At 46.7% G+C, this 15052-nt stretch overlaps 1 protein-coding gene across 3 annotated transcripts in view; it reads left to right on the plus strand.

Moving 5' to 3' along the window:
• ACOT11 (acyl-CoA thioesterase 11) overlaps positions 1 to 15052 on the plus strand; it is a 108514-nt gene that overhangs the window by 66763 nt on the left and 26699 nt on the right. For all 3 annotated transcript variants that reach the window (XM_030207136.1, XM_030207134.1, XM_030207133.1), the window contains exons 4-9: positions 3303 to 3363; positions 6431 to 6532; positions 8591 to 8726; positions 11366 to 11522; positions 11897 to 12016; positions 14452 to 14596. In XM_030207136.1, coding sequence (XP_030062996.1) covers positions 3303 to 3363; positions 6431 to 6532; positions 8591 to 8726; positions 11366 to 11522; positions 11897 to 12016; positions 14452 to 14596 — 721 coding nt within the window. The remainder of the gene's footprint in view (positions 1 to 3302; positions 3364 to 6430; positions 6533 to 8590; positions 8727 to 11365; positions 11523 to 11896; positions 12017 to 14451; positions 14597 to 15052) is intronic.

Genomic DNA, 15052 nt, shown 5'->3' on the forward strand with positions numbered 1-15052 from the left:
CCAGTGAAGTTAGTGCCAATAACTGGCATTTTAAGAAGCAATTATCGGCACTAATTAGATTTAATTGGAACCAATGCACTTAAAGTTAGGTGTGGGATCTGCAAGAAGACATTAAACAATGTTGGTGACAATGGAGACCCAGGTGGGATGCCACAGGGGCTACTCTAAGAGTTAGAATAATCTGATTTTTGTTTAATCCTGTAAGATCTTGATAGAAGGAAACCTCTAAACCAACTAAGCACTCTACCACCTAAACCTATTTTCTCCTATTCCAACAACATAAGCTCATAGTCCACTAAATCAAAGGCTCTCGAAAGGATGAACTGCAGAATCAAAGCTTTATGATTATTTTGAAGTAAAGATCTTGCCTTGTCCAGTAAGGAACCCAAAACAGTTTCTGTGCTGTAGCCTGCTTGAAAACCTGACTGAGACAGGTGTAGAATATTTTGATTCCATGTTTAATTGGATACAGACTAAACATCCCCAAATCTTGACGAACATTGGTATGGATGCAACCGGTCCATACTTTGAAACTTGTTGGATGGAATCCTTCAAATATTTCAATATTGGGGTAATAATACTTCCTAGGTTTTCTGGAAAAAGACCATTAGAGAGCAAAGATTGCATCCACTCCAAAGTCAACAATCTATATTTAATAGGAGCAGCTGATATTAGATAAGTTGGACAGATGTCTAGTTGACACTGTGATTTAGAGTACCATAAAAATAAAGAATTAAAGGTCTTCCAATCAACAGGGGAAAATCAACCCAGAATCTATTACCAGGGGTGCCCTTTACAGCAATACTTACATTAAACTCCATTAGCTGATTTGAAAGTATAGATCTTATCATCTGAATTTTAGATTGAAAAAAAAAAATAGCCAATTGTGAAGCTGTAGGAGGTATATCCAAATTAGACGGTTGGTAATGAGACATCAGTTAACATACTGACTAACTGAAAAAGATATTTAGTACCAGATACGTCTAATCTAATTTTCTTGAGTAAAAAGCACATCTTTTGGATATAAGCATGATTGTATAAGTGCAAACAGCTGATCTCCAATTAGATCTATTTCTAAAGTCACACTTTTAATCCATTTACGCTCTGTCTACATCTTCTGTTAAAACTAGAGCGATCTTCTTCAAACCAATCATTACTCTGTCTACTAAGTTTAGTTTTCATATGGATTGGAGCAATGTCATCTAGAATGATCTCCAGCCCCCCATGAACTTGGGTAGGGGGGAACTGGAGGTCCGCTCGACCTCCAGCCCCCATTTTGCTGGCTTGGGGTGGGGGTTCGGTGAGGGCACTAGTAGGCCACCAGGGTCTTGCTGTTCGGGGTCTGTTGGTCCCATGGAACTCCAGCCCCTGTGTTTGGCAGGTCTGGGCTTTTGACAGCCTGGACCTGTCAAACACTTTACCCTATGATCAGAGATAATAGCACACTTAAATTTGCATGATATTATCTGTAATCAGAAGGGCGGCAAAGCCCCGTGCTGTTCCCGCACATTTTTAGAGCGCTCTTTGGAACAGCGCAGGGCTTATGATCATCTGGGCATAAGCGCATACCTGAGACAATGGAGGGTTAAGTGACTTGCCCAAGATCACAAGGTGCCGCAGTGGGATTTGAACTGGGCACCTTTGGATGTGAAGACCGATACTCTAACCACTAGGCCTTTCCTCCACTAACAATATGATATAACAAGCAACTGAATATAATAATATCTTGTAACAGTACAACATGTTATGCATAATTTTTTTTCCTCCCCCCATTTACCTCCCAATTCAACTATACAAGAGTCCACAAGGAAGTGGTGTAGGGTTCCTCACACCCCCTCCGATACTATTCTGGGCAAAATGAATTTCCCCCCCCTTTACATAACTGCCAATTATTGGTGCTTCTGACCCCATAAGTCAGCAGCGTACCAAGGGCGGGGTGGTGGGGGCAGTCCGCCCCGGGTGCACGCTGCTGGGGGGGGGGGGGGTGCAGAGAGCAGCCGCGCGCCTGTCGGCTCCGCTGATTCCCTGCTCCTTCTGCCCCGGAACAGGTTACTTCTTGTTCCGGGGCAGAGGGGAGCCAGCGGAGCCGAGAGCCGCGCGGCTGCTCCCAGCAGCTACAAAATGCACCCGGGGGGGGGGGGGGGGTGTCGTGCTGCATCTGGGGGGGTGCGCATCGGCGATCCAACGCGGGTGGCAGCTGACCTAGGATCGTCACTGCCATAAGTGCTATTAATTCTACAGCATACACACGCACTTAGGGTCCTTTTTACAAAGGCATGCTGAAAAATGGCCTGCAGTAGTGTAGACATGTGTTTTGGGTGCGCACAGAATCATTTTTCAGCGCACCTGTAAAAATGCCTTTTAAATACTTTTGCCGAAAATGGACGTACGGCAAAATGAAAATTGCCGCGTTTCCATTTTGGGTCTGAGACCTTACCTCCAGCCATTGACCTAGTGGTAAAGACTCACGTGGTAATAACCTACGCGCGTCCGAAAATAAAAAAATATTTTTGGACGCATGTATCGGAGGTGCGCCAAAAATGAAATTACCGCAAGAGCCATGCAGTAGCCAGGCAGTAACTCCATTTTGGCGTGCGTTGGGCGCATGTAGATGCTTACATAGCTTAGTAAAAGGGCCCCTTAGCTCCTAATTTTAGGTACTGTCCCCTACCAGCCTTGGGAACAGAGAACTGAGTCAGGGATGGAACCCGTTCCTCCACACAGTAATGTACAGCAGTGAGTTTATCTGCTCGGATTCTGCAATATAAGGAACCCAAAGAATCCATTATCAGTCTAACAACAATTTATCCCCCACAAAAGTTAATAATAGCAAGCCAAAAAGAATTGTGGGAAACAAAACGAATTGTTTATATTTTTCAACAGATTCATACGAAATTCTCTCTCATGTGTAAATAGCAGAGAGCTCAAAATAAAATCAGAATAATCACAAATAGGTTTGCTGTACTCTCATCATTGCTCCCTGCAGTTATTAACCCTAAATATAAAAATAAAACATTTTTTGACTTACGTGAAAAATTCCTGTTCCAAACACGGTCACCGGTAAGTACTGGAGTTATGTAACAGTGATCTTCATCTTGCTGTACTAGTCCATATTTTCAGTAGTTTTGCAGAGGTCCCTTGTGTTCATGCCATGCTATCAACCAGCTCTCATAATCTGTTTATATGCTGCAACTTTGAAGCCCTGTCTTGCACCTGTAAGGAGCCCAGGACCAGAGTCTAGTGCTAGGGCGCTCTTCTTCTCATTCAGTGCGCTGATGCTATGCTTTTTTTCTTGATTTTAGTGTTGGACAAGTGGTAAATATAAAAGCCAAGGTGAACCGAGCCTTTATTTCCAGCATGGAGGTTTGTATGTGACAAGACGTCAGTTTTTCAGTGTATGTGATCTGTCCCTGCTCCCTCCTGGGTTATGCCTCGCTCTCTTGTGCTGCCGCTTGGCCTTTGTCCTGGGGTGGGAGGCCCTATGAATCGTGCTTCACCGCACATGTCGCTGCGTGTCCAGTAGGGGAGGTCAGAGGTCCTCTTGTTTGACTATTTAAACATTCTACAGCACCTAAAATACTCTACAGCAGTTGGGCGGAGTTTAAGAGGTAATTCTCTAAATCGGTGCCTGGATGTAAATGTCGCTTAATGGCGGCAAATGTGTAATAATTGGTAGTTATGCGTAAATGTGCACTAGATGTAATTATATAAAGTGACACTTAAATGTTATAGCACGTAACGTATATGTGGGCAGAACATGGGTGGGCCTCAAGTGCCGCATGTAACTTACAGAATCTGCTACCCCCTTCCCCCCGTAACTTATAAAGTATTATCAGTTGCGTATGTCCCATGGCGCATGCAGGCGTGCCTGTTTACACCTGCTGTTGACACGGTGTAACTGGTTGTGTCTAAACTGAAGCTCTTCCATACCGACTTACGATAATATAAAATAACAAAAAGGAGGAAAACACAACTCCCTTTCCAATGAATACCATGAACAACAAGAAAAGGAGAAAATGCAAAGGAAGTGCGTGGTACCAACAATATTTTTCTAAAACGTTTTTACAAAAACAAGAAGACGGACGTCATAAAATACGAGCAGTGTAGCCTTAGGACCTATTATAGCGTGCAGCTATTCCAAGTCCGAGGCTTCAGGGCAAATTATAATCATTTGTCAGATCTCCACCTCCCTCAGACTTGGAATAGCTGTGCGCTAATAGTAACATAGTAGATGACGGCAGAAAAAGACCTGCACGGTCCGTCTAGTCTGCCCAACAAGAAAAACTCATGTGTGCTACTTTATATTTATTTATTGCATTTGTATCCCACATTTTCCCACCTCTTTGCAGGCTCAATGTATACCTGACCTATATATTTTACTGGATTCTGCACAAAAAGTAATTATATATATAATTTGAGTAATGAGAGAAATAATTTTTGTTTAAAAGTTTTCATGAAGATTTCTGTTATATTTACCAATTTTGTAATTTGAAACCGTTTCTTATAGAATACCCAGAATTACGTTTGGTATTCTTGATTTGTATCTGCCATTTTCAGGGCACAGACCGTAGAAGTCTGCCCAGCACTAGCCCCGCCTCCCAACCACTAGCCCCGCCTCCCACCACCGGCTCTGCCACCCAATCTCGGCTAAGCTTCTGAGGAGGTCCTAAGGCTAAACTACTTATATTTATGATGTCAGCCCTCTGTTTTTGTAAAAAGGTTTTAGAAAAATATTGTTGGTACCACGCACTTCCTTTGCATTTTCTCCTTTTTTGTTATTTATGGACTTATGATAATATTCCATAACAACATCCGGGTGCACAGATGCCATTATAGCGTCGGCGCCCTGCGAATGGCATTGGTGCGTCTAGATGGAGGTGGCAGTTTGTAGAACTGCCTCCTTTTCATTTTTAAAACAGATAAGTCCTGGTCGTCTTGGTAATTTTGGAGAGGGCCTCTATCAAAGACCAAGTCTCCTGTCCAAAACTGTTCCATGTACAATAGGAACTCGCAAGCCAATATCAAAAAAAAAAAATGTGTATTCGCCAAGGAGGAAGAGGACGAAAGCATAATTTATATAATCTTGCATTTAAAAAAGTTATACGGATAGTATTGGGTCATTTAAATTGATGTTTCCTCCAAGTCCAGTCCTGGAGTATTTTTATTACATTTGTACCCCGCGCTTGCCCACTCATGGCAGGCTCAATGCGGCTTACATGGGGCAATGGAGGGTTAAGTGACTTGCCCAGAGTCACAAGGAGCTGCCTGTGCCTGAAGTGGGAATTGAACTCAGTTCCCCAGGACCAAAGTTCACCACCCTAACCACTAGGCTACTCCTCCACTATTGCTACTATTTGAGATTCTACATGGAATGTTGCTATTCCACTAGCAACATTCCATGTAGAAGTCGGCCCTTGCAGATCACCAATGTGGCCGCGCAGGCTTCTACATGGAATGTTGCTAGTGGAATAGCAACATTCCATGTAGAATCTCCAATAGTATCTATTTTATTTTTGTTACATTCGTACCCTGCGCTTTCCCACTCATGGCAGGCTCAATGCGGCTTACGTGGGGCAATGAAGGGTTAAGTGACTTGCCCAGAGTCACAAGGAACTGCCTGTGCCTGAAGTGGGAATCGGGAATCGAACTCAGTTCCTCAGTTCCCCAGGACCAAAGTCCACTAGGCCACTTCCTTGCCAGTCAGGTTTTCAGCATATCCACAACAAATATGCATGAAAGAGATAATGTAATGGAGGCAGTGCATGCAAGTCAAGTTCATGCATATTCATTGTAGATATTCTGAAAACCTGATTGGCAAGGGAATACTCCAGGACTCAACTTGAGGAAACACTGATTTAAATCACTAAAAGTCCTGGTGCTCTCTGTATAAATTGGACCAGGCTAGGGGAGGAATGAGAATTATCTGGATAGCAACAGTATCCAGTGGCCCAGACAGATGTTCAGCACTGATACTGGTGTTGAACACAGTAAATGATGGCAGATAAAGACCAGTACGGTCCATCCAGTCTACCCAAGGTGGCCAGAGCTACACCCACCACTCTGTGCAGGTTATAAGTCATTCATGCTTAAACACCAGTGGGCAATTTGCCATCAGAGCATACCGATCCTGTTAAACGCAGCCAGTGTTTCACTTAATCTGGGGATCATAGCAGCTGTATACTTACCTCATAGTAAATGATAGCAGAAAAAAGCCTTCCGGCTCCCCCTATCCGCCCAGCTATCTGCACAGCTGGATACATCCTAGCTCCTAACCATAGATGGGACCTGCAAAATTTTGGCTTGTCCAGGACAGTCTTGTGAGGGCTGTACTGACTTTCCACTTTATTTTCATACTAGCACTATGTACTAACAGTTTACGTAGATGTCGCCTGTTTGAATGCTCAGTAATGCCCCCTGCTGTCATTTTCAGGTCGGTATCCAGGTCAGTTATGAAGACCTGTGCAGTGGGACGCAGTGGAATGTGTCCAATGCCTATGCGACCTTCGTAGCGCAGAGCCAAGGATCTGAAAAGGTGCAGTACACTCATGTGTCCTTTGCTAAGAGGGTGTTATCCTTTGTAAAGATAAATTTGCTGTGCTGATGGCCCGTGACAAATTGAACAATTGGCTGCCGTTTTTTATTTTTGTTACATTTGTACCCCACGCTTTCCCACTCATGGCAGGCTCAATGCAGCTTACATGGGGCAATGGAGGGTTAAGTGACTTGTCCAGAGTCACAAGGAGCTGCCTGTGCCTCAAGTGGGAATCAAACTCAGTTCCTCAGGACCAAAGTCCACCACCCTAACCACTAGGCCACTCCTCCACTGTTGCTACTATTTGAGATTCTACATGGAATGTTGCTATTCCACTAGCAACATTCCATGTAGAAGTCGGCCCTTGCAGATGACCAATGTGGCCGCGCAGGCTTCTGCTTCTGTGAGTCTGACGTCCTGCACGTACGTGCAGGACGTCAGACTCACAGAAACAGAAGCCTGTGCAGCCTTCTACATGGAATGTTGCTAATGGAATAGCAACATTCCATGTAGAATCTCAAATAGTAGCAACATTCCATGTAGAATCTCCAATAGTATCTATTTTATTTTTGTTACATTTGTACCCTGCGCTTTCCCACTCATGGCAGGCTCAATGCGGCTTACATGGGGCAATGGAGGATTAAGTGGGAATTGAACTCAGTTTCTCAAAGTCCACCTCCCTAACCACTAGGCCACTCCTCCAAGGGGCTGCGATAGGTCTTCCTCTGTGCTGCCGTTTTCTCGTTGTTTTCATAAAGCAATTTAAAGAAATTGCACACGGCAACAAAATCTGCTCTCCTACCCTTCGAAGTTCCTGAAAAGTTCACCTGCTGTCTTCATTTAGAGCCCGGATGGTATCTGGTGCATATTTCTCCGTTACTGCACCGTGGGAGGTTTGGGGATCATTGCCGCCTTTCTACGGTACGTGTTTACTGTAGACATTTTGATATCCGTCTCATCAGCTGAATCAGGCACTTGCAGCTCTAAGTATTGAATTATAGAAAAGATTTAATACTGTTATTCACCTGGACTTTGGATGCTCAGCGCTGTAAGTCCCTGCGTGCAGTGGGAGAAAACCAGGACCAGCTCAGCCACTCCAGAGCCATTTAACCCTGTGTCCGTGGAACAAAGTATATCATGCAAAAGGTTCTGTTACACGTGTGCCTGCTGCATTTAGGGACCTCCACTTACTCCAGCTCTATCTTGGTTGGTGTAACAGTGGGTGCTTAAATGTTAGGCTGACCGATACTGAGTTACACGTCTATTGTATAATGGAACCTGTGTCCCCAAGTTCTCTTATAGAATAGGCTCCTCCCATGTGGTCTTGGGGTGCCTATATGGAGCCGGTCTAACTCGCAGTACTTATCACGAGCTGCTGTGAGAGGTCGCAGTAGACCTTTTAGAGAAGCACCACAAGGGACAGGCGCAAGGGGGCTGTGCTCCTGCCCCCAACGAGTCAGGGATGCAGGTAGGCCCGGGGGAATCTTCTGTTGGGGGATGTGTCTTGACGTGGGCTGGGAGGAGGAGGAAAGAGAGGACATTAGTTGGGGGGGGGGGGGTTGAGAGGGCTCTGGGGATTTAAAAGAAAAAAAAAGTTATGAGGGCCGAGGTGGACTGATAATTAGCTGGTGCCGCATAACTTATGCGGCCCTGGCTGAATATTGACCGGGCCCGCATGAGTGCCAGCCCAAATTATCCCCTGATATTCAGAGCTAGTGCTTGGACATAGCCTGGCATTGAATTTTGGGGGATACTTTAGCTGGCGACGATCAGCATTTAAAAAAAAACACCGACCGCCGCCGGCTGAATATCGAGGGTGGGGGAGGGGTTTATTCTTTTCAAATCTGGCCTCAAGGTGAGTTACATATTTAGGTGCACACAGTTATTTCTCAGTCCAAATGGATTCATAATTTAAGCTGTACCTGAGACAATAGAGAGAAAAGGGACTTGCCCAAGATCACAAAAAGACTCGGTGGGGAGAAACGGGATTTGAACTCTGGCTTTTCTAGTTCATAGCCCCCCTCTGCTGTAACTACAAGCTTACTTTCCCATCCCCAGGTCAAACTGAAGCCCCTGGTACCCCAGACAGAGGAGGAGCACACAGAGTACAGCATTGCCGCAGAGCGTCGCCGTATGAGATTAGTTCATACAGACACAATCAAGGACCTCCTGACCAAAAGCACCATTCGGGACGGTAATGTTCACAGACTGCACTCTCTAATAAGGTGGTAGGCGGGGGGGGGGGGGGGGTGTTGTTTCTGTATGCACAGCTATTTTATTTGGGCATGTATAGTACTCCTGACAGGATCCAGTGGGAGCCAAGAAACATGAGATTCAATTTTCATCACTTTATACAATTTAGAATGAGTTTAGCATCTAGCTCTTGACCAGTGGCGTACCTAGGGGGGCTGACACCCAGGGTGGATCGCCGCAGCGCCCCCCCCCCCCCCGGTGCCGCGCAACCCCCCCCCCCCCTGGCAAAAGGACACCCCCCCCCACCCCGGCGAAAGAACCCCCTCCCCGGGTGCATGCCGCTGGGGGGGGGGGGGGGTGCCGCACGCCGGTCAGCTTCGTTCGTTTCCATGCTCCCTCTGCCCCGGAACAGGTTACTTCCTGGGCCCTGTAGATTTGGCCCTGGACCCCCCTGCCGACGACCCTCTCGACCCCCCCTCCCGCTGTCAACCCACCATCGCTTACCTTTGCTGGCAGGGGACCCTAACCCCCGCCAGCCGAGGTCCTCTCCTTCCTTCGTTCTGTTTCTGAGTCTGACGTCCTGCACGTACGTCACAGAAACAGAAGCCTGCGCGGCCGCATTGCTGATCTGCAAGGGCAGGCTTCTACATGGAATGTTGCTAGTGGAGGAGTAGCCTAGTGGTTAGTGCAGTGGACTTTGATCCTGGGGAACTGAGTTCAATTCCCACTGCAGCTCCTTGTGACTCTGGGCAAGTCACTTAACCCTCCATTGCCCCTGGTACAAAATAAGTACCTGAATATATGTAAACCGCTTTGAATGTAGTTGCAAAAACCTCAGAAATTGCGGTATATCAAGTCCCAGTTCCCTTTCCCTATTTGAGATTCTACATGGAATGTTGCTACTATTGGAGATTCTAGATGGAATGTTACTATTCCACTAGCAACATTCCATGTAGAAGCCTGCCTTTGCAGATCAGCTGCGCAGGCTTCTGTTTCTGTGAGTCTGACGTCCTGCACGAATGTGCAGGACGTCAGACTCACAGAAACAGAAGCCTGCGCGGCAAGGGCAGGCTTCTACATGGAATGTTGCTAGTGGAGGAGTAGCCTAGTGGTTAGTGCAGTGGACTTTGATCCTGGGGAACTGGGTTCAATTCCCACTGCAGCTCCTTGTGACTGAGCAAGTCACTTAACCCTTCATTGCCTCAGGCGCAAAAAATAAGTACTTGTATATAATATGTAAACCGCTTTGAATGTAGTTGCAAAAAAACTAGAGAAAGGCAGTATATCAAGTCCCATTCCCACCCCCTTCTCATTTTCTATTGTTTATTTATTTGTTGCATTTGTATCCTACATTTTCCCACCTATTTGCGGGCTCAGTGTGGCTTACAATACATTGTGAATGATGGAAATACAATTTGTTGCAGTACGATTATGGGTTACATTGTGAAGAGTTATAGCCTGTACATGCTCTATTCTGCCCATCAACTAAAGTGGTATAGAAAGTTTTGCAAATAAATAAATTAAAAATATAAAAAAATCCAATACAATTGAGGAAAAGAACACCATAACATTAAAGGTCGGAACCCATGCAATCTATTCACACAAAAGACAGAATCATACAGGCATATAAGCTTCCATAAGTCATTTGTAAACAATTAAAACAAATAAGATATATTTAGAAACAAATGAAAAGCAAACTAAAATATGCATATTCATTGTGGATAGCCTGAAAATCTGACTGGCTAGCTGGGTCCTGAGGGACGAGGGTGCGAACCCTCGCTCTAGATTGGATGAGCCGGGGGAAAAGGTGTCAGTTTCACCTGCCTGTTACTGCACAGCTGGTTTCTGTGCCTGGTGCACAGGTTCTATACCAGTGATGGCGAACCTATGGCACGCGTGCCAGAGAGGGCACGCACAGCCCTCTCTGTTGGCACACGCGCCGTCGCCTCAGCCAGAGTTGTACTGCCGCTATGAACTGCTGGCGCGATCGCGCTAGCAGTTCAAAGTTGTGTCGGAGCGGAGGAGAGACCCACCGGAAATTCGTTCACCCACCGGAAGTTCGTTCCCTCCTCCCTTCGAGTTCTAGGCTCCCTCCCTCCGAATTTTAAAAGTCATCTATTTTACCTTGTCGGGGTTAGGGCGGCAGCATGTAGGCTCGGCTCGGTGCTTAGTTCAGTTTTCCCTTCTCTCTCTCTCTGAGCTCTGGTCCCGCCCTTGCGGAAACAGGAAATGAGGGCGGGACCAGAGCTCAGAGAGAGAGAGAGAAGGGAAAACTGAACTAAGCACCAAGCCGAGCCTGCATGCTTTTTACCGCTGCTGCTGCCCTAAGCCCGACGAGGTAAGATAGATGACTTTTAAAATTTGGAGGGAGGGGGCCTGGAACTCGAAGAGAGAGAGGGAGGGGGGACCCTGGAACTCGGAGGGAAGTTAAATTGCCCTGTTGGCACTTTGTGATAAATAATTAGATTTTGGGTTGCTGTTTGGGCCCTCGGTCTCTGAAAGGTTCACCATCACTGTTCTATACTATACACGCACCCTCTGTTCCTAGATCCCTGGTGGAGGCCTGTGTGTGTGTGGTGTGTAGGATGTGTGTTGCGGGGGTGCTCTCACGTGACGGCGTGTTCATTGTTTTCCTGGCAGAGCGGGAGAGTGATGACGGTAATGGGGAGGTGCCAGCAGAGAGGACGCGGGTGGAGAGTGTGGAGCTGGTGCTGCCACCGCATGCCAACCATCAAGGAAACACTTTTGGAGGGCAAATCATGGCATGGATGGAAAATGTTGCCACAATAGCAGCGAGGTACGTGAAAAGTTCAAAACAAACGCCAGATTGAAAGGCCAAGTTTTACCAGTGGTGTAGCCAGGATGAATTTTTGGGTGGGACCCGAGGTTAATCTGGGTGGGCACCGAGTAGTGGAAATGTAGATAAAACCTCTAGTTTTCTATTGTTGACCTGTGCTCTTGCCACTGACTGGGTGGACCTGAATCAAAGTGGAGGGACCACAACCCACCCGGAACAGCACATGGCTGCACCTCTGCGTTTTACAGGTCTGATCATAGGGGAAGATGATCAGCATAAATATTCATGAATTATTGAACCAGAAAGTGTTCAAAACCCCCCCCCAAATCCCACTCTGCTGAGGTTTAACTAATTCTCTTCTCTTTAATTCCCAGCCGACTGTGCCATGCTCATCCGACCATGAAGACTATTGAAATGTTCCATTTCAGGGGACCCTCTCAAGTTGGGGACCGTCTCCTCTTGAGGGCTATTGTCAACAATGCCTTCAAGAACAGGTATGTTCCTTCCTGGGCCTGCGTAGCTGTGACCATGACACCACTCTCGTTTCTGAACCCATGGTCAGAGTGCTGAAGTTTAGTGGATGACAGGGATGCCTCCAGAGTCAAAGTTTCTCAAAAATTCCAGTCAGTATGATTAAGAAAATCTTTGGGAGCACATAAGTCACAAAACATTAGGAGACAGCAGAGGATAAATATTAATGAGAGCGGGAGAGGTCTGTGTGGAAGGGAGATGAATGGTGAAGAGAAGATGTGGGGTAAGAGGGGTTTATAAGGAAATAGCCTGGAGGGGTACGCTGAAATCCAAGCAGTTGAGACAAGGGAGGGGTGTGCTTCTTAGCAGATTTACTAGAACTTGAGCATTGCCATAGTAGCACAGACCGAAGGAAACAGAATACTGGGCTTGATGGACCAACAGTGGCCAATCCAGATCACAAGTACCTGGAAGATCTAAGAACAGTAAAGCAGATGTTATGCTGCTTATCCTGGAAATAAAGAGTGGATTTTCCCAAGGCCATTTAAATAATGGACTTTTCTTTTAGGAAATTATCCAAACCTTTTTTTAAAGCCTGCTAAGCTAACTGCTTTTACCAGGTTCTCTGGTAACAAATTCCAGAGTTTAATTACATGCTCAGTGAAGAAATAGTTTCTTCAGTTTTTTAAAATTTACTTAGTAGCCTCATCGCTTGTCCCCTAGCCCTTGTATTTTTGGAAAGAGTAAATAAGCAATTCATGTCTACCCATTCCACTCCACTTACTACTACTATTTAGCATTTCTATAGCGCTACAAGGCGTACGGAGCGCTGCACAAACATAGAAGAAAGACAGTCAGTATTTTATAGACCTCTATCATATCTCTCCTCAGCCGTCTCTTCTCCAAGCAGAAGAGCCCTAGCCACTTTAGCCTTACCTCATAGGGAAGTCGTCCCATCCCCTTTATCATTTTCGTTGCCCTTCTCTGTACCTTTTCTAATTCCGCTATATCTTTTTTTGAGATGCGGTGACCAGAATTGCACACAGTACTCTAGGTGTATTCACACCATGGAGCGATACAAAGGCTTTATAGCATTCTCATTTTTGTTTTCCATTCCCTTCCTAATAATTCCTAACATTCTATTTGCTTTATTAGCCACTGCTGCACACTGAGCAGAGGTTTCAATGATTCATCAACGATGACATCTAGATTCTTTTCCCGGTTGGTGATTCCTAATGTGGAACCTTGCATCACGTAGCTATAGCTTGGGTTCTTCTTTCCCACATGCATCCCAAGTGCGGGAGGAGTGGGTCTGAAGATGTGCTCAGGCACAATCCTCCTGTTTGATAGGTCCGGGCTGTCAAAAGCCCGGACCTGTTAAACACAGGGGCTGGAGATTCGTGGGACCCCCGGTCACCCCCCCCCCCCTTCAACTGCAAGGCCCTGGTGGCCTAGTGCCTCCACACCATCCCCGGGACAGTGACACGGGGGCTAGGGGTCCAGCGGACATCCAGCTCCCCGACCCCCACCAGAGGTAAGGGCTTGGGGGGGCTAGAGTTCCAGTGGATCTCCAGCCCCCCAACCCCCCTCGCACCCAAAAAGAAACCCTGGGAGTGTAGGGAGAGACAAGAGTGGAGAGGTATTGGGGTGCGGCAGAGTGAATGCACTTATAGGTCAATAAGAGAAGTTTGAATTGAATGCGGAAACGGATAGGGAGCCAGTGAAGTGACTTGAGGAGAGGGCTAATGTGAGCATAGCGACTTTGGCGGAAAATGAGTCACGAAGCAGAGTTTTGGACTGATTGAAGAGGAGAGAGATGGCTAAGAGGGAGGCCGGTGAGAAGCTGGTTACAATAATCAAGACGAGAGGTGATAAGAGTGTGGATAAGGGTTCTGGTAGAGTGCTCAGAGATGAAGGGACGGATTTTGCTAATGTTGTAGAGAAAGAAACGACAGGTTTGGGCAATCTGCTGAACGTGAGCAGAGAAGGAGAGAGAGGAGTCAAAGATGACCCCAAGGTTACGAGCCCATGAGACAGGGAGAATGATAGTGTCATCCACAGAAATAGAGAAAGGGGGGGAAAGGAGAGGTAGGTTTAGGGGGAAAAATTGAGAAGCTCGGTTTCTCCCTTTGTCTTTTTGCAGATTTCAATCAGATGCCTCTAGAATCCTTCCCATGATATAGTGTCTGCAAATTTTGGCAAAAGTAAAGCAGATGGAGTTTGGGGGGGAGGGGCAAAGAATAATATAATCCAGTTAAATGGGGAGGGGGCCACTGTATAGACAATAATGTGATTTGATGTAAAGCTGTGTAAAGTAGGCCTGGTGGGAGCCTCCAGCTTGAATCATTTGCACCCTGTGAGTTGTGAATGGGCGGCACTGAGATGGGGGATTGTTAGATGCGCCAAGGCTGTGCTTCAGCAGCGTCTCCTGGCCCACAGAATCTCGTTTTTTTTTCAGCATGGAGGTTGGAGTGTGTGTGGAAGCTTACGGCCAGGAAGGGGAAGTCAGCCGAAGACACATCAACAGCGCCTTTATGACCTTTGTGGTTTTAGATGAGAAGAACCGGCCCTGTATCTTGCCCCGTATAAAGCCTGAAGCTGGGGTAAGCATCATTATTGCTAGGTGGGCGGTTTTACCGCGCAATTGGGCGGGTTTTCACCAGCGGCGGCGGGAAATTTTCGCCGGCCGTGGAATGCGTTTTTTTGGGCGGTTTTCCCGTCGCCGCTGTGCGAGTTCGGCGGTTTTTTCCGGGGCTTCTATTGGTCCAATTCGGTCCAATAGAAGCTTTTCCGGGGCTTCTATTGGTCCAAATTGGACCAATAGAAGCCTTGCAGGGGCGGGATTGACATCAGGGATGACGTAGGGGGCAGGGTTAGTGACGTGGGAGGCGGGGGTAGTGACGCGGGGGTGGGGTTAGTGACGCAGGGGGCGGGAGTCGGTGACGCGGGAGACGGGGATTGGCTGCGGGCGGTTTTTGGGCGGGTTTACGGCTCGTTTTGGGCTGGGAAAATTTTTCCCAGCTGGCAACCTTGGTAAGCATTGGGAGATGTCCTCACAG

The sequence above is a fragment of the Microcaecilia unicolor genome, chromosome 6 (assembly GCF_901765095.1).
Source record: "Microcaecilia unicolor chromosome 6, aMicUni1.1, whole genome shotgun sequence".
In the NCBI taxonomy this organism is placed as follows: Eukaryota; Metazoa; Chordata; class Amphibia; order Gymnophiona; family Siphonopidae; genus Microcaecilia; species Microcaecilia unicolor.